Here is a 19,101-nt window from a genome sequence, read left to right as displayed (position 1 = left end):
AAAATATATTCTGCTGAGCAAAGGGTAAACAAAATATTACCTGTGGTTTTAGTAGTGGTCCACCGAGGAGAGCATCCAGGTAGAAGGCAGGGATGTGGTCAGTGACAGCAAAAGCAATAGAACAGGCAGCAGGCAGAAATACTGTCCATATTCATTACAGGCAGCAGGCAAACATACTGTTCATAGTCATTACAGGTAGCAAGCAGGGATAGTGTCAGCACACCTAAAGCATTGGTCCAGGTAGCAGGCAGAGCTGTTGTCTATGAAGTCCTGAATTCTGTCCATATTCATTACAGGCAGCAGGCAGAAATACTGTCCATAGTAATTGCAGGCAGGGATACTGTCAGCGCAGCCAAAGCATTGGTCCAGGTAGCAGGCAGAGATGTGGTCTATAAAGTCCTGAGTCATTATATGCAGCGATATATATGTTCAGCACAGCCAAAATATTGATCCAGGCAGCAGGAAGGACCATCAAGCTTAAGGCCTCTGTCAGGAAAGAATGGGGACAGGGGTAGAGGTTTCTCCCACCCAAATCTCTTTGAAGCCTCCAGACTCCAGGCTCCAGACCCTGTTCTGGGAACACAGAAAACCAAAAACGTTTTTTCTATACTCCGAGCACTATTCTGAAGCCCCTCACATATGTGTGAGACCCCTGTGTACTGAAGTAGAAGGGCAAAAGATCAGTCCAAGTGGCCGGCAAAAAGCATGGTCGATCAGGCCAAGGTCGGTGCACTTGGAAGTCAGAAACTTGGTTTAAAACGGCAGGCAAAGGCATATTCGGTAAACAGGCTGAGGTCAGTGCATGTGGATGTCAGAAACGTGATTTTTAAAATGGCAGGCAAAGGCATCGTCGGTAAACAGGCTGAGGTTGGTGCACGTGGATGTCAGAAACGTGGTTTTTAAAATGGCAGGCAAAAGCATCGTCGGTAAACAGGCCAGGGTCAGGTAGTGTGGAAGGTAGAAACATGGTAGCAGGCAAATGATATGGACAGGTATTTCAAAATGGGAAATGGCAGTCTTAAAAATAAGGGGATCTAAAATCTTATAGCTGTATCGTAAATTTTGAAGAAATCTCCGACGCATTGGCTAGGTTGGAAGGGACAATTGGGACAATGAAAACTAGTGTCTCTTCTAACTCAATTTCTGCTGCACACACGACAATCAGAGCGAATGCTTGCTGGGGCCGGTCCTTGTTGGTAAATTAGGGCAGTGATAATGTTTTCAGTGTAATTGAGGTAGGTGGTGTGTTGGTTTCCTGGTGATTTTTGATGGCAGACAAACAAATTGTACATGGCCATACAAAACAGGTGAAATGCAACTTTTTTTATACCAGTAACGGGACTTTCAGGTTGAAAAATAGGGTTGCAGCATCTGGTCATTTAAATCCACCCCCCCCCCCCCCCCCATGAACAGATTATATTCGTGGACACATTCAGGCTTTGTAATGGGGCCATGTCTTCTGCGAATCTCCACCAAGGTGTCATTGTGGATGATGGACAAGATGTAAACATCTTTCTTGTTACTCCACTTCATGGCCAACACTTCCTCTTTCCTCATGAATGCGGATTCCCCCTGTTTTAGCCTTTTTATACCACATTTTGTGGGAATCCCTTCCTATTTTTTTCTGCTGGTACCACAGGCAAGGGTTTTTTCATGGTACAGGTGAAGAAAAAGGGGCAAGCTGGTGTAGTAGTTGTCTACATAAAGATGGTATCCTTTTTTGAATAGGGGGGTATGCCAGGTCCCAGACAATTTTCCCACTGGTTTCGATGTATTTTGGGCATTCAGGGGGCTGGAGCTGGGAGTCTTTGCATTCATACACATGGAAGGCATATACATACCCAGTGGCTCTTTCGCAAAGTTTTTTCGTTTTCAACCCATATCTGGCTCTCTTACTTGGGATGTATTGCTTGAAGTGCAGCCGGCTAGTGAAATGGATAAGGGGTTCATCCACACAGATATTTTTGTCTGGGACATACACTTCTGCAAATTGTTTTGAAAAATAATTTATTAGGGGGCGTAATTTATATAGTTTTTCGTGGTTGGGAAGATCTCGGGGAGGGCACTGCAAACTGTCATTGAAATGTAGGAAGCACATAATCATGTCATACCGTGATCTGGACATGACAGAAGAAAAAAGAGGCATGTGGTGGATGGGGTGGCAGGACCAGTAAGCATGGATTTAATTTTTCTTTGTAAGCCCCATATTAAGTGTAACGCCCAAAAATACTTTGAATTTGTCTAGTGTAAGACGGCGCCAATTGAACATACGGGCGTAGGAAGAATTGGGGTTGGAGGCAATAAATTGCTCTACATAAAGGTTTGTTTGGTCCACCATGTACTGCAGCAAATCTTGGGGAAAAAAACAAATAAAAAAAATCTAATAGGGAAAATTTTGAAGTGTTGGGCTGCACACCTGGCTGTGCGGTGAAAGGGGGGATTATAGTTGATCCTGAGCTGGCAGGCAACCATACGGGGTTTGCTAGGGCATCGGGAAGGTAGGTTTGGGCCCGGATTCTTTGGATTGAACTTGTTAGTCCAGTGCTGGTACTGGGCTCCTGTTCCTGGGGTCTAGCTGCGGCGGTGTTGGTGCCATTGGGGTGTATGGTGCTGCTGGTTGTAGGAAGGTCTTCTGGGCTTATTCTCCTTATCCTTTTAGGAGGGACTGTTTCCTCCTCGGATTCAAGGTCCGATCTGCTATCCTCTACTGGCTCGTATTCCGAACCAGTATCAGATGATGCGAGCTCACCGCTGCTCTCATCATCCGACATGGTAAGCATTTCATATGCCTCCTCTGCTGTAAAAAGCCTTTTAGACATACTGGCGGTACTGATGGGTACTGGCGGTACTGATGGCACTGATGGGTGCTGGCGGTACTGATGGGTACTGGCGGTACTGATGGTACTGATGAGTACTGGCGGTAATGATGGGTACTGGCGGTACTGATGGTACTGATGGGTACTGGCGGTACTGATGGGTACTGGCGGGCTGTTGGATAGGTGGCAGGTTTTTGTGACAGGTCACGGCGGTACTGTTGGCGGTACTGTGTGACAGGTCACTGTTGGCAGTACTATGTGACAGGTCACTGATGGCGGCCTGTGTGACAGATCCAAATGTGGTCACTGATGGCGGACCTGTGTGACAGATCCAGATGTGCTGACAGATCCAGATGTTCTAACAGATCAAGATGTGACAGAGATGGACTGTGACACTAGGTGACAGGCTCTCTTTATTGGGGAGGGGGAGGGGCTGTGTAGTGCACTGTGAACTGTGAAAATACAGAAAATGTCACTCACTAATCACTGATCAACGCTCTTCTCCTCACACAATCGGTGTGTGAGGAGAGGAGCTCAGATCAGTAGTAACGGCTTCCCTGTGTTTTGATTGTGACCGGCTGTTATTGGACACAGCCGATCACATGGTAAACAGCCAATTTTATTGGCTGTTTACCCTGATCGGGTATGCGCTGTGTCCGAGGGACAATTTACATGCCCGATCGCCGCGGTGCGCACACTCGGGAGTGCGCGCCAGCTGCTTTTCCTGCCCGCCGTCATATGACGTCGGGTCAGGCTAACTGAACCACATTCCCGCCGTCAATCTGTAATAGGGTGGGCGGGAAGTGGTTAAAAAGATCTGTTAATGGTCCAACAACTATATCTTGAAGTTCTCTTAGAACTCCGAGATGAATACCATCAGGGCCGATTGCTTTAATAGATAAGGTAATCTATTACCAAACAATTGGAGGGTAAACCATATTGGTCTCACTTATCATGGTAATATGCTACTTCCTCATGAGCTATGATTAATCCAGAATGAAATATGGGCCAAATATTTTCTGTTACTGTACCGAAGAACCCCACTAAAGGACAAAGTGCTACTTCTGGTGCCCTCTATATAGTGCACAGGAAATTATATAATATGCGTAGTAATAATATAATGCTTAGTATGTACTCCAGATATGGTTACGATCTAGTCCACATGCCAAAAAAAAAGCTTTTGCCTCCAGTTGGGGCACATCATACATCAAAAATATGTAAATATAAATTACAAAATACATCAAGAAAAATGAGGTGAAAACAATTATACCTTAGATAATTATACATATATACTGTATATAAGTATACTGGTAGTAGTAAATATGCATGGCGAATATACATATGTAAAACAAAATAAGTGCACAACCTAAAAACATTAAAGATATAAATGCAGAGTGTTTAATAAATAATTAAATTCATATACAGTATATACACAGATCCCAATGAAAAGAAAAGTCCAATTAAGGTGCTCTTATGAAAGTGAAAGGTGATTCATAACAAAACTGGTGCTTCATATGGAGGGCATCGGCTATGAGGAAAGACTACAAGCATTGTACTTATTCTCTCTGGAGAAGAGATGCTTGAGGGGGGATATGATATCAATGTACAAATACTGTACTGGTGAGGACCCTAGCATAAGGAACAAACTTTTTAGAGAAAGGGAATACAATAAGACACGTGGCCACTCACTAAATCTAGAGGAAAAACGGTTTAACCTTAAAATACGTAGGGGGTTCTTCACTGTCAGAGCAGTAAGGGTGTGGAATTCGCTTCCAAAAGCAGTCGTTCAGCAGGGAGCATCGATAGTTTCAAAAAACTATTAGAAGGGCACCTTAAAGATCGCAACATATAGGGGTATACAATGTACTAACACACACACACACATCATAGGTTGAACTGGATGGACTGATGTCTTTTTTCAACCTCACAAACTATGTAACTATGTAACTATGGTGCTTTCTCCAACATAGACAACTGCACGCCCTTCTATCAGAAAGGCTGGATCCCAAATTATAGGGATCAAATTTGCTTGTATTAATGTAAGTCAGCTGGAGTATTCCACTCCCAGAGCTCCGTGAAAAGCAATCCTTCCTGGTGAGGTGTCAACTTCAATCAAGTGGATTGTATTGCTCAAATATCCCTGGCTTCATGGATCATCCTGCCATAAGTATTCTCCAACATAGGGAGTTTAAAAAGGAGGAAACTTCATAGTGCAGTATGTAAAGTTATTATTTACTGAAAAAATGATTATTGCACCAAAATAAAGGTTAGAAGGCAGAAGCAAACATACAGCTGTGGACCTTGTCTACAGGCTAGCTAGTACATGGTGACGTCACAGAATTCAGCTCCAACCAACGCATTTCCTCATAAGAGGCATCAACTGGAACATCACTCACCACGCTCGAAATACTTAAGCAGGCAGGAAGGACCAGTGTCGGCTTCTCTGTCACCTGAATGTTAGGATATTATGCCTCACATTATAGTTTATATCCTAATACAGGTACTTTACAAAGCATCATTCCTGCAATTCCTAGTTGCATACAAACATTATAACCGATAAAAAGGGTTCCCAAATACATTATCTCATAACAGCATTATTCCGCAAAAATATATTTAAAAAAATATTTCCATGCTAAACATAAAACGTGTATATATATATATATATATATATATATATATAAATAATAAAATTTACTTTTAATAAAAATATTAAAAAAGCATATACTTAACAGAGAAAGAAAAAGAGGAACTGTCCTCCAGTCCCTAATATCATTTAACCACTTGCCAGCACGCTCCCGCCCTCGATCGTCAGCGGGAAAGCCAATGCTCGTGTCAATCGGCTCCGATTGCCGCCTGACACCCGCGATCGCTCCCCACAGAGAGAGAAGGACGGTCGGCTTTTGTAAACACAGCTGACCGTCCTTCTCCCTGAAATGATCACAGAGCTCATGTGATCCTTCTATATAGGATCACATGTCTCTATGGTCATCTCAGAAGCCACGCCCCCCACAGTTAGAATCACTCCCCTAGGGTCACATTTAACTCCTTGATCACCTATACTTTTAACTTCTTCCCTGCCAGTGTCATTATCACAGTAACAATGCATATATATAGCACTGATTACTGCAGTAATGTCACTGGTACCCCCAAAAGTGTCAAAAATGTCAGATAGGGGTCCGATCTGTCCGCCACAATGTCGCAGTCCCGCAAAAAAAATCGCAGATCGCCGCCATTACTCGTTAAAAAAAAACCCACCAAAAATGACAGAAATCTTTCCCTTAGTTAGTAAACGCAATAACTTTTGCGCACACCAATCAAAATACGCTTATTGTGATTTTTTTTTACCAAACATAGGTAGCAAAAAACAAATTGGCCAAAAATTAAAAAAAATTAGATTTTTACATTTTTTTTTTGGGGGGGGGGGATTTCATATAAAAAAATGTTAAAAAAAATTGTTATTTTTTCAAAATAAATGCTCTTTTTTTGTTTATAGCGCAAAAAGTAAAAATCGCACAGGTGATCAAATACCACCAAAAGAAAGCTCTGTTTGTGGGGAAAAAAAGGACGTAAATCCTTCGTTTGGATACGGTGTCGCACAACCGCGCAATTGTCAGTTAAAGTCGCACAGCGCCGAATCGCAAAAAGTGGCCTGGACGTAAGACAGCAAAATCCACCGCTGGTAAAGTGGTTAAAGTGGTTAAAATATTAATTAGATCACCAATCCTTTTACTACCTCTCTGTCTTTAAGTAGCACTGCCATGCATGTTCCGTTCGACAGCCCACAAAAAACGAACCGGCATGTATGCAGCTGTAAGTGAGGAAACAATTAATAATTGCAAAAATGTAGGGGTTAATAGGGTATGCCCCATGATAAACCTATATTAACCCTTGCTGACTAAATAGGCGGACATAATAGGGAAGGACTGTAAACTACCAAATAATTCTTAAGAATAATTTAACAAAAGTCTTATGTATCATATGACCACATTTAAGTCTTTAAATATTTAGCTGGATGTCATCTATTGTCAATGTAGCAATTTATATCCCATTCTACTTTAAGGCTTAGGGGACTGTATGACTGTAAGTCATAAATCCACTGGGTTTCACAGCGGGAGATATGTCTTTATAAATTACTACCTCTCCAGTGTGAAGTATATTTTTCAATAGCTATGACCTGAAGCAAAGAAGGATTTCTCCTATGGTGATCACGAAAATGCTTGGACACACTGTGTCCTACAAATCCCTTACGAATTTTAGCTAGGTGTTCACCTATTCTTACGTTTAGCACCCGTGTGGTCCTACCTACGTATTGAAAACCGCAAAGGCACATGAGTAGATAGATGACATCCACTGTTCCACAGGTAATAAAATCTTTGATTTTATATACCTTGGACATAACATTGGAAGAGAAGGATGAGGTCCTAATAGTTCTGGAATTATTACTAACATTACATCTTTTATATAGAAAAAAGCCCACCAAATTTCCGAACATGCTAACTCTGGGAGGGTGATCAATTGTGCTTGGTGCTAATACATCCTTACCCACTTCTGGACCGGCAGAATTTACCCCCATAATGACCAGGCCATTTTTTGCGATACGGTGTTGCGTTACTGCGTTACTTTAACTAACAAATGTGACGCTGTACCCAAATACAATTGATGTCCTTGTTTCCCCACAAATAGAGCTTTCTTTTGGTGGTATTTGATCACCTCTGCGCTTTAATTTTTTGCGCTATAAACAAATGAAAAAAATATATAAATATATTTCCTGTCAGTCTCCATGGCAGCCTACGTGTGGGTATAGGACCCCCTTCCCATAAATTTCAGCTCTCAGGTACAGCAGGTGTTCCTTTTTTGTCCTCCTCCAAGGACCTACATTTCTGATGTCTTACTTTGTCCGGCTTACCTCAGGATATTTTGGATGGTGTCTGCATGTCCAGGGCCCAGCCACGGGCGGGTGAGTGACATTTAAAATTCCCCTGCTGTCTGCGGTTGACTGAAGCTTGGCCGGGATTTTCTGACAGGGTCTGAAGATTCTCATTACAGCTCTTCATGGCAGCAGTATTTGTGATTTATGTACACTTTGTTTGTGTCTTTCTCTATCACTGTGCGGCGTTTGTTATGGCCCCAATGGCGCTGGAACGCTTCCTGCGTTCCAGCAACCCTTTCTCTTCCTCCTCTGCTTCCTGCGGCCAATCGGTGGATGTTTCGTAGTCCCGCACATGCGCAGTGTGTCGCGAACGAAGCTGGGGCTTGGTTCGCGCATGCGCACTAGCGATCGCGGCCGCATCACCGCTGACGTCATTCCGGCGGGGGATTTAAGCAGCTGTCGGTTCCCCTGTACTTCGGGAAGTACTGTGGGTGTTGCGGCAGCTTCCCTGTGTATCTGGATTCCTTGCTACAGGTATGTGCAATGGATGCTTGACTGCAGAGGGGGGGGGGGGGATGGATTGCTACCTCACACTGTATCACTATATTATCTTGGTGTCTGATGTGTATTACCTTTTCTTTATCAGTCTGGTTGTTGGCCTGAAGTATGGATCCTGCGTCACCGCCCTTCTGTGGCCAGCCCTCTCATAACAGGTGGGTGCTGGCATTTTCAGGGGGGGCGGGGGAGGGCTAGCTGGTCCCTGTTTCATGGCTAAATCCAGTGTCTCCCCGACTTTCTTTTTTTCCATCAGCTCTTCCAGGCCTGGTTTATCCCAAGAAAGAGACCCTGTCAGACCTCGTGGGAGTTCATCCTCCAGATCAAAGCGCCTTGAATCTCCATCAGGGAGTAGGCAGCAGGTGAGACGCTCTAATTCCTCCCCCAGACACCACAAACAACACCAGAGTCACCGCACATACCAGAGAGCCTGTTGGGGTTGTGGGGCGCATGTCCCGGAGGACAAGTCCCTATGTGAGGCATGTTTTGCTCAGGCAGCCGGTGAGAGGGAGCACGAGGACCATAGATTGGAATCCCTGGTAAAGAGGATAGTGCAACAGTCCCTGAAAGAATGGGGTACGGTCCCAGCACTTGGTCCCACTACGTCCAGTTGTCCAGCTGAAGTGCCGGAAGATCAAGGCCCCTCTCAACCGAGCATTACTTCTGCAAAATCATCTGACAGTGATTTGGAAGAAGAAGGGGCAGTAGGCGGCTTTGAGTTTGCCCTGGTTTCACCCCTGATCAGAGCCATTAAGGAAGCTCTAAAATGGCAGGATCCTGTGTCTCCCCAGAAAAAGCAGCGGAAGTTCTTCAAGCACCTCGGCAAGGAGCGCGTTAACTTCCCTTCCCTCTCTGAATTACAAGAGGTGATTACTGAAGAATGGAGTAAAGGGGATGGTAAGTCTTCCCTATCTTCCAAACTTGGGAAATTGTATCCCTTCAGGCCTGAAGATGTCGCCTGTCTGGAGTCTGCTCCCCTTGTGGATGCTGCAGTCACAAGATTAGCAAAGCATGTTACTTTGCCCCTGGATGATGCGGTTTCCTTCAGAGAGCCCTTGGACAGAAAAATAGATCTAGACCTAAAGAGGATCTATGTTGCGGCCGGAGCGGCCTGCAAGCCTGTTATGGCATTAGCAACGATGTCTAAAGCCATGGAAGTCTGGGTGTCTGATATTGAGACTAAACTTGGAAGCATCTCGGAAGAAGCTGTTGAGAGCTCTCCTATTCATGAACTCAAGTTGGCCTCAGTGTTTTTAGGAGAAGCATCTATTGATGTTCTGCGCCTTTTGTCCAGATCAATGTTATCATCAGTGACGGCAAAAAGGGCCTTGTGGCTCCTCCCTTGGCTTGCTGATCCAGCCTCTAAGCAGGCATGGTGTAAGATCCCTTTCGAGGGTACTTTCCTTTTCGGGAATAAATTGGACAGCGCCATTGCAAAGGCCACTGGCGGAAAGTCAGGCTTCCTTCCGCTTATTTGGCCAGAAGAAGCCTCAAACTAGGAGGCAATACACTGAGAGGTCAAGAGATGCCCGCTCTTACAAACCTACTAGAGACTTTCGGAGAAATTGGAGAGGAGGCCAATCTTCTTCTCGAAGATCAACCAAAAATCCAGTGCCTGCTGGACAAGAATCTACTAAATCTTTTTGAGATTGGGCCCATTCAGACATGCCAGGTGGGAGCACGTCTTCTCCATTTTCAGCGTGTCTGGATGGCCTCAATCACAAACTTTTGGACCGTCAGGACGGTCTCTATAGGCCACAAATGGTCATTTCTGGCAGATCCGGTTCCACGGTTCATTCCAACTCACTTGCCCTGTCTAGAAGATAGAAGAGAAGTCTTGCTCGCCTATGTAGACACTTTGGTGGCTCAAGGAGCAGTAGTTCCGGTTCCAGAGCAGGAAAAATTTCAGGGTGTTTACTCACCCCTCTTCTTGGTCCAGAAGAAGAACGGAGCTTGGAGGCCCGTTATAGATCTCACATACCTGAACAAGTTTGTAAAGAACGAAAAATTCAAGATGGAAACACTCTCCACCATTCAGAAGGCAGTGCTGCCAGGAGACTGGCTCGCCTCAATAGATCTGAAAGATGCGTACTTTCATGTACCTGTGGCAGTCGACTTTCACAAATATCTCCGCTTCTGTGTTCTGAACCGACATCTTCAATTCATTTGTCTACCTTTCGGCCTCTCTACCTCGCCCAGAGTGTTCTCCAAAGTTCTCCTGGCTGTAGTGGCCCTCATAAGATTGAAAGGAATACGTCTTCATCATTACTTAGACGATCTTCTGCTGCTGTCTCAAGAGAAAGATCAGTTATTGGCACACAGAGATCAGGTCATATCGACCCTCAAAGAAATTGGCTGGCTGTTAAACCTACAAAAGAGTCAGCTGGAGCCCACTCAGCGCCTAGTCTATCTCGGGATGCAATTCGACACCATCGAGAATTCAATCTCTCTCCCGTTAGAGAAGATACCGGTAGTGAGGGAGAGAATACTTCCAGCTCTTTCTTCCCCTCGGCTGAAAGCCTCTCAGTGCCTCAAAATTATTGGCACCATGGTGTTGTAAGATTCTGGTACCTCTGGTACCCTTATTTACCATTTTCCTTTCAACATTTGCGTCCCACCTTTCTAGTTAGGTGGAACGCATACACCTTTAAGACGGATGACGTCATCGCTGAGCGCCGCTGAGCGGCTATTTCAATCGCCGGCGTTCTCTCTCACGTTGTTCGTTCAATGTGTGTCTACATGCTTACAAGCCTTGTCTTGCTGTCGGAACCTCCAGCTATTTGCCTTTACCTGGAACAGACCGGAACCTCGCTACTGATCCCGTATCTCGCTACCGGATCACTCCCTCACTACTGGACCCCTCTACTTACTAAACCTTACTAGTGATAAGTACCCCACAGGGGAATCCTCCATAACTAACTTACACTATCATCTTCTGCACAGTAAGGACTGTTACTATCTATGCATACTAATTCTACCATCTGCACTGTTACATAGATTGCTAGCTCTTGAGTCTTCTACCATCTATCCTTGCACTGGGTTAGTCTATCCTGTATATGTCATCTGCTGTCCTTACCACCTGTTACCATACATGATTACTAACCTATCTGCATTCTACCTATTACCATCTACTACTCTCCTGAACATTACTATCAAGTGCTTACCATTACTGTCACTGCTCACACCTGTCCCTTCAGCACATCCCCTCCATACTATCATATACATCCTATCACTCCAGGAACATCTTATTGAGTGTGTGTATATCTGTATGCTGAAGCAGACAGGCCCACAGTGATGAGTCTGGAGAGTTGGATCTGGTGTTCCAACACATCTCTACATGACTACTGAGTGGAGATTCTGCAGCTGCAAATCCAGCTTACAATAAAAACGCAGGAGCGTTACAGGTGTCCACGGCTCCGATGGTCAAATGGGCTCTTTGGCGTATGAGGCCCTTCCAGAAAGGGTTCCTACAACAGTGGATCCCGGAAGAGAGGGATCAATACATTCATATCTCCTCCAGCATGAGACTCAGTCTTCTTTGGTGGCTGCAACGCAAGAATCTGCTAAACTGCCACTCTCTGATTCCAGTCTCATGGACCATATTCACAACAGACGCCAGCAACTCAGGTTGGGGGGCTCATTGTCTGTTGGAAATGACCCAAGGAAAGTGGTCTTCTCAGAGACACACGCCAGTCTCCAATATACTGGAGCTCCGGGCAGCCTATCAGGCTCTTCGATCTTTTCAACACCTGGTGGAAGGGAAATCTGTAATGATTCGGATGGACAACACCACGGCAGTGTCTTATGTGAAGAGACAAGGTGGGACACGGAGTCTCTCTCTGCTACGGGAATTGGACCCAATTATGTCTTGGGCTCAGGCTCATCTAGTCGATATCTCAGCAGTCTACATTCCAGGTTCACAGAATGTTCAAGCAGATTTTCTGTCCAGGGTCCAGTTGAACCACAACGAGTGGTCTCTCCATGTGGAGTCGTTCAAATGGATCCTGTCGTTGGGAGTATCTCCCGAAGTCGACCTGTTCGCCTCTCCTTGCAACCACAAGTTGGAGAAGTATGTCACGAGAGGCAGATGCCATCAAGCCTACGGGACAGATGCACTAACCGACAGGTGGGAGTTCAGCAGGGCATATGCCTTTCCTCCAGTACCCATCATTCTCAAATTTCTGCAGAGACTTCAAACGGAAGATGTAGAGATAGTGATGGTGGCGCCTTTCTGGCCAAACAGGCCATGGTTTCCGCTGCTCCTACAGCTAAGTTACCGGGACCCGGTCCTTCTTCCCCTCAGACCAGACTTGCTCCTACAGGGAACATCAGTACATCCCTGTCCTGCAATACTCCGGTTGACGGTCTGGTTCTTGAGAGGGAAAGGTTGGAATCGCTCGGCTGCCCATCTACAGCCATTTCCACCTTAATGAATGCTAGACGACCAAGTACAAATAAGGTATACTGCAGAATCTGGTCAAGATTCGTGAAGTCTGCATATCCAGAAGGTATGTCTTCCTCAGTTCCTGGGATTCAAGAAATACTAAGTTTTCTTCAGGCTGGCCTAGATATGCCCCTTTAAGTGACAACTCTAAGAGTCCAAGTTTCGGGATTGTCTGCCTTCTCTGGGATCATGTGGGCTCAGCACCCACTTATTCAACAGTTCTTTAAAGGAGCAGCCAGGCTCAATCCTCAAAGAAAACCTAGGTTTCCAAAATGGGACCTTCCTCTTGTCCTAAATGCCTTCTCAAAAACGGGCATAGAATCCTCTTCTTCTATCAAGGATCTGACCATCCGGACTGTCTTCCTGGTAGCCATCACCTCGGCTAAAAGGGTCTCTGAATTAAGTTCCCTCGGCTGTAGAGAACCATTCCTGACTTTCTTCCCAGATCGGGTAGTGCTGATACCCATGCTGAATTCAAATCTGAAAGTCACCTCGGTGTTTCACCAGAACCAGGAGATCGTCTTGCCTACTTTTCGGTCTTCTGATGAGTCTAATACTCATCCGTTGGATGTAGGAGAGTCCTTAAAAGTCTATCTCCAAGCAACTGCACCATTCAGGCAGTCTGACAACCTCTTTATCCTGTTCTGGGGGAAGAACAGAGGTAAACCTGCTTCATCCAGAACTATTGCATCATGGATAGGGGCAGCTATCCAACAGGCCTATAGAGCTGAGGGGCTGTCTCCTCCAGAGGCGGTGACGGCGCACTCTACAAGGAGTATTTCTATGTCCTGGGCGGCCTCGCGGCACGTGGCTCCAGATGTGATCTGCAGAGCGGCTTCATGGTCTTCGGTCAATACTTTTATGACCCACTATTGTGTGGAGCCTGCTTCTCTGTCCTCAGTTAATTTTGGTTTGACTGTTTTGTCTGCAAATAGCATGAATTAAAGTTTCTTTGCTAAAGCATTCCCACCCGTGTGGCGTGAGCTAGTTATTTCCCACACGTAGGCTGCCATGGAGACTGACAGGAAAACGGAAAATTCCTATCAAATACTTACCGTAATTTTCCTTTCCTGATAGTCTCCATGGCAGCCGGAGTTCCCACCCTCTCGTCTTGGATTCGGCTAAGATATGGAACCCCTGCTGTACCTGAGAGCTGAAAATTTATGGGAGGGGGGTCCTATACCCTTGGAGTGGAGGCGTGGTTAACCCACACGTAGGCTGCCATGGAGACTATCAGGAAAGGAAAATTACGGTAAGTATTTGATAGGAATTTTCCATTTTTTTACTTTCTGCTATATAACATTCCCAATAAAAAAAAATAAAAAAAAAATTTTTTTTCATAATTTTAGGCCAATTTGTATTCTGCTACATATTTTTGGTAAAAAAAATCCCAATAAGTGTATATTGATTGGTTTGCGCAAACGTTCTCGTCTAAAAACTAGGGGAAAGCTTTGTCATTTTTATATATATATATATATATATATATATATATATATATATATATATATATATATATATATATACATATTTTTTTTCTTACTAGTAATGGCAGTGATCAGTGATTTTTAGCGGGACTGGGACATTGCAGCGGACAGATCGGACACCTAGCTGACATTTTTGACACTTTTGGGGGGACCAGTGACATTACTATAGTTATCAGTGCTAAAAATATGCACTGTTACTGTACTAATGACACTTGCAGGGAAGGGTTAACACAAGGGGCGATAAAAGGTTAAATGTGTCCCTTGGGGGGTGCTTTCTAACTGGGGGGATGGGCTTGCTGCATGAACATAGAAACCTGTGTTCCTAAATAAGAGGAACACAGGATCCCTGTGTTGATACTGACAGAACAGCGGTCTGCAGGGTTTACAACGGCAGACCGCCATTCTGTCTCCATGAGGAGCGATTGAAGGTGCCCAATTGATTGGCTCCCCCTGTGGCCAATGGGTACACACTCGCGCCCCCACGAAGCGACGTAAAGGTATGTAGTTTCGTGGGACAGAGGCGACCTGCCACATTAAACTACGGCGGCTGGTCGGCAAGCGGTTAATGTGTGACTTTTCCTAAAAATAACATTTGGTATTTTAGGAAGTTTGGCTCCTAGGATCCTATCATTTTTAAGGGCTTGCCACTTTGCCAGTGCTTTTTCATTATTTTGTTAACGCACGAATATTAGGATGAAAAGGTGGTAATAAAGGCCCAGACCTAATGGCTATGTGTTGAGTTATTTTGAGGGGGCAGCAAATTTACTCTGTTATACAAGCTGTACACTCACTACTTTACATTGTAGCAAAGGGTCATTTCTTCAGTGTTGTCACATGAAAAGATATATTAAAATATTTGCAAAAATGTGAGGGGTGCACTCACGTTTGTGAGATACTGTACATATGGGCTATATAAAAACAAACTTATAGTTTTGGGAGTTTCTTTAAAGACTTGGAGATTTGGTAAATATTTGATGGTATGTGGAATGTTACCACAAAATAATGTTGGGGAAGAGGAGAAAAGTGTAGTCCTCTTGTGGGGAGGTTATAAGAAATGGTCTCCACCCAGAGCAGGGCCTCTGTGAACAGAATGGATTCTCTTCCTAGGAAATGAGTATAAAGTATTAGTATATAAATACACACCAGTATGGAAATAATGAACACTTTATATAGGTAAAGATTAAATAATAGCAAATACATCCAATTTGCAAACCGGTATTATCAGCAAAGGGCCTTATATAAGTCCTGGTGGAATTGTGCACATATACCTAAATATAGGTATTAATAGATATACCTCCAGATGAATGTTGCAGCGAAGTCCAGTAGCAGAAACCCTTGGGGATGATCACGATTTGTCGTTCGTCTTTATGTCGGAGTCCTGAAGACAAGAGCAGCAGTGATGGGGAGATCCTCCAACCATTCTCCAACCAGCCTTAAATTTAGCTTCTCACCGGCAGAAACTGTGGTGTGACACTGAAACTCAGAGTGGCCTACCTACTCTGCCTCTTAGTCCCGTTGCAGTTTCTAATCTGTCATGCAATCACCTTTACCGAAAAGAAGTAGTGGTCGGATACCTAACCTGGCTCTAGTTTATGCTGGTTATTGAGCACTAATCTAAAGCTAGCTATATAATCTCAGACCAGAAGGGACAGGATTAACTAAAATAACAAGATCTGTATGTAAACTCTATTATAATAAACAGGTTCACCTTCTAATAAACTGTAAGGTGACCACTGCACACATACAGTAGAACAGACCTAGTAATCTGGCACTATGCATGAGAGATAATAACAATAGGACAGAAACTGCTTCTGTCACCAGTCTATAGATATTAAACATAGGAACACTTGTCTGTCAATTCCTACTGGTCTGGACTTAGCAACAGCTTTTCCATGAACAGTACATGTGGTCTCAGACTTTCTCTCTTGCTCTTCTTTCTTCTTCTGGGTTTTTTAAAGCCAGTGTCCCAGAGACAGGAAGTGATAATACATAATTACTGTATATATAACACTGTGATATTAGCAGCTAACAGTAGAGGCCAGTAGATCTCTACAATTGTATTTAGGGAAGCAATTTAAGAAAAGCTGCTGCCAAATTTCATAGCAAAATTTGTTGTAAAAAGAGTAGTTGTGGACGCTGATCAGTAAAATCATGAACTGGTAAAGATATAGTGAATTAGCACTGTGTGCCTCTGTAAAAAAGCTGGTCTTAGAGGAAACTTGAATGTTTAGATGGATAGTAAATGTGTAATTTCATGTGAAATAGTGTTCCAGAGAAAGAGAGCACCATGAGATTACATAAATAAAGGATGCTGATGAAAACTGGTAAATAACAAGTAAGAGAAGTTTAAACAGAGCAGCTGGATTCATGCACAGAAAAAAAAGATATGATAAAGGAATGTGCAAGACTGTTGCTGGATTTATATATTCGAATAAAGATTCTAACATAGACTGTGGACCATAGGGAAACAGGTCAGAAGAGTAGTAGAATAAGGGAGCAGTGTGGAATCTCAGTTACCTATCAACATCCTGAAGCTATGTATGATCAGGTTTTGTCTGTCTCAGTGGATGGAGCATCTTCCAGGATGACCAGTCAGACAAAGCCATAGAAAGTTATAAAGTATGGTCAATCCGACATTATCCGATATAATAAAGCAATGCACGTCTTACACTCAGCCTTGTTTTAACATTAAATATTCAATATTCAATACTGTTAGAGGTGGGACAGGTGAAGGTAGAACAAGAAGTAGAAGAGAGGAGAGGGGGGTGTTAGTGTGATGTAGGTCTCAACTGAAAACTTATGTAGCTTAACTTTATCTAAACGAAAACAACCATTTGGGAAAGTTTATTGACCCATTATCATTATAACATCAGGATATTATTTCCAGGTAATAAGGGGTGGTTTTAAAGGTGAACCAACAGGCCCATATTTTATTGAAAATGGTGTGAGATTATTATCATGTGTGACTATTACATTAGAATAAGAAATAGATTTAGGTTGGATAACAATCAGTTTTGTTCTACTCAGGTTATGCTTTAAAGGGAGGGCATAACCACCCTTTTCTTTCCTTTAAAAAGTAGAAACAATTTTCCAGTCATACAGATGTGCCTGTATACATTTTAAAAATTGTTTTTGCAAATCATCTATAATAACCAAATGATATGCCCTCTTTTTTTCAGGATTTATATCACCAGTCCTATGACTGCGTTTGTGTAATGTTTGCATCCATTCCGGATTTTAAAGAATTTTATACAGAATCTGATGTCAATAAAGAAGGTTTGGAATGTCTGAGATTGTTAAATGAGATCATTGCAGATTTTGATGATGTAAGTATAGCCAGAATTTTGTTTTGTGTACTATATAAGTAAAAACATGAGACTCAACAGCATATTTATGTTATGACACTTTGCATGGATTAAAGTTAAAGTGAAGCTTTACATTTGTTTAAAAATAAACAATGTTGCTCGAATTGATATACATGGAAAACTTGGAGACAGAATATTGCCTACCTCTGAAAGAAATACAGCTGTGACAAATCTGCCACTTCAAGAAATCCAATTCAGTTTCTGAATACCATTTACTGCCCCAAAGAATACTTACAATTACCACACAGCATGCATGTGCACGAAAGCTGGTAAAGTTTGGCAGAGAGCAACACTGTAACGTATGAAAAAGCTTCCCTGCTTTCCCATACCTACCAACTGTCCCATTTTTCCCGGGACAGTGCAGGCAAATAGGAGCCTATCCCAGGTAATTTATATTGTCTCAGCCCATTAATCGGGCTGCCTGTTACCATTTTTTTGTTCCACAAAGTGTAGCATGCCCCAGGTCGCTCTCACCCCAGCTGGGAGTTGTAGTTCTGGCAGTAGGTTTTCTATCCCCCTCTACCGGTGCTTACCTCCCCCTCTCACCCTCTCCCGATGCCCGCTCACTCTTCCCGCCTGTTCCAAATTGAATGTGTCACTGCCGGCAGGGGCGTCAGCACGGTGCACTTCCCGAAAATTCACCAGCAGGGAGAGGCCGAGCACCTTCCGACAAGTTGGAGTCCCAACACTCCACAGCCTCTATGTGCCTGTGGTCTGAAACCGAGCGCCATCTTGTGGCGAAGTGAGGGTATGACTATTACCTTTATTTTCTTTCTTTTTTTTTTTTTAAACAAAGTTACAAAAGAAAAGTAACAAAGGAAGAGGAGCTGTTATGCTGGTGTTATGATATGATATGCTGATATGCTGTTCTCATACTGACCCTTCCTTCTCTACATGGCATGCAATGTTTTTACATTATTATTATTACTATTAATAATGTTTTTTTATAGATATATTTTCTACACCTGTTAATTGATACATAGATATACGTTTTCTAGCTCTAGATAAATGTATGTACACATCCATGTGTGTGTGTGTGTGTGTGTGTGTGTGTATATACACTGCTCAAAGGAACACTTTGAAAACAGATCTCAATGGGCAAAATCTCATGCTGGATATCTATACTGGTATGGACTGGGTAATGTTTTAGGATGTATACTGGTATGGACTGGGTAAGGTGTTAGGATCTATACTGGTATGGACTGGGTAATGTGTTAGGATCTATACTGGTATGGACTGGGTAATGTGTTAGGATCTATACTGGTATGGACTGGGTAATGTGTTAGGATCTATACTGGTATGGACTGGGTATTGTGTTAGGATCTATATTGGTATGGACTGGGTAATGTGTTAGAATCTATACTGGTATGGACTGGGTAATGTGTTAGGATCTATACTGGTATGGACTGGGTAATGTGTTAGGATCTATACTGGTATGTACTGGGTAAGGTGTTAGAATCTATACTGATATGGACTGGGTAATGTGTTAGGATCTATACTGGTATGGCCTCGGTAAGATGTTAGGAAGGAAAGGATACCACATTGTTTGATGGAAATGAAAATTATC

The 19,101-nt window shown here is 43.4% G+C and overlaps 1 protein-coding gene across 1 annotated transcript in view; it reads left to right on the top strand.

Annotated features, from left to right (window-relative positions):
* ADCY2 (adenylate cyclase 2) overlaps positions 1-19,101 on the top strand; it is a gene marked incomplete at both ends in the record, with an annotated part of 1,451,075 nt that overhangs the window by 1,331,897 nt on the left and 100,077 nt on the right. The window contains one exon of the mRNA XM_082258935.1: positions 17,349-17,495. Within this exon, the coding sequence (XP_082115061.1) occupies positions 17,349-17,495 (147 nt within the window). The remainder of the gene's footprint in view (positions 1-17,348; positions 17,496-19,101) is intronic.

This window comes from Pelophylax lessonae, assembly GCF_965119305.1.
Source record: "Pelophylax lessonae genome assembly, chromosome: 5".
NCBI lineage: Eukaryota > Metazoa > Chordata > Amphibia > Anura > Ranidae > Pelophylax > Pelophylax lessonae.
The sequence above is the reverse complement of the archived record's forward strand: the minus strand, read 5'-3'. Positions and strand labels throughout refer to the sequence as shown.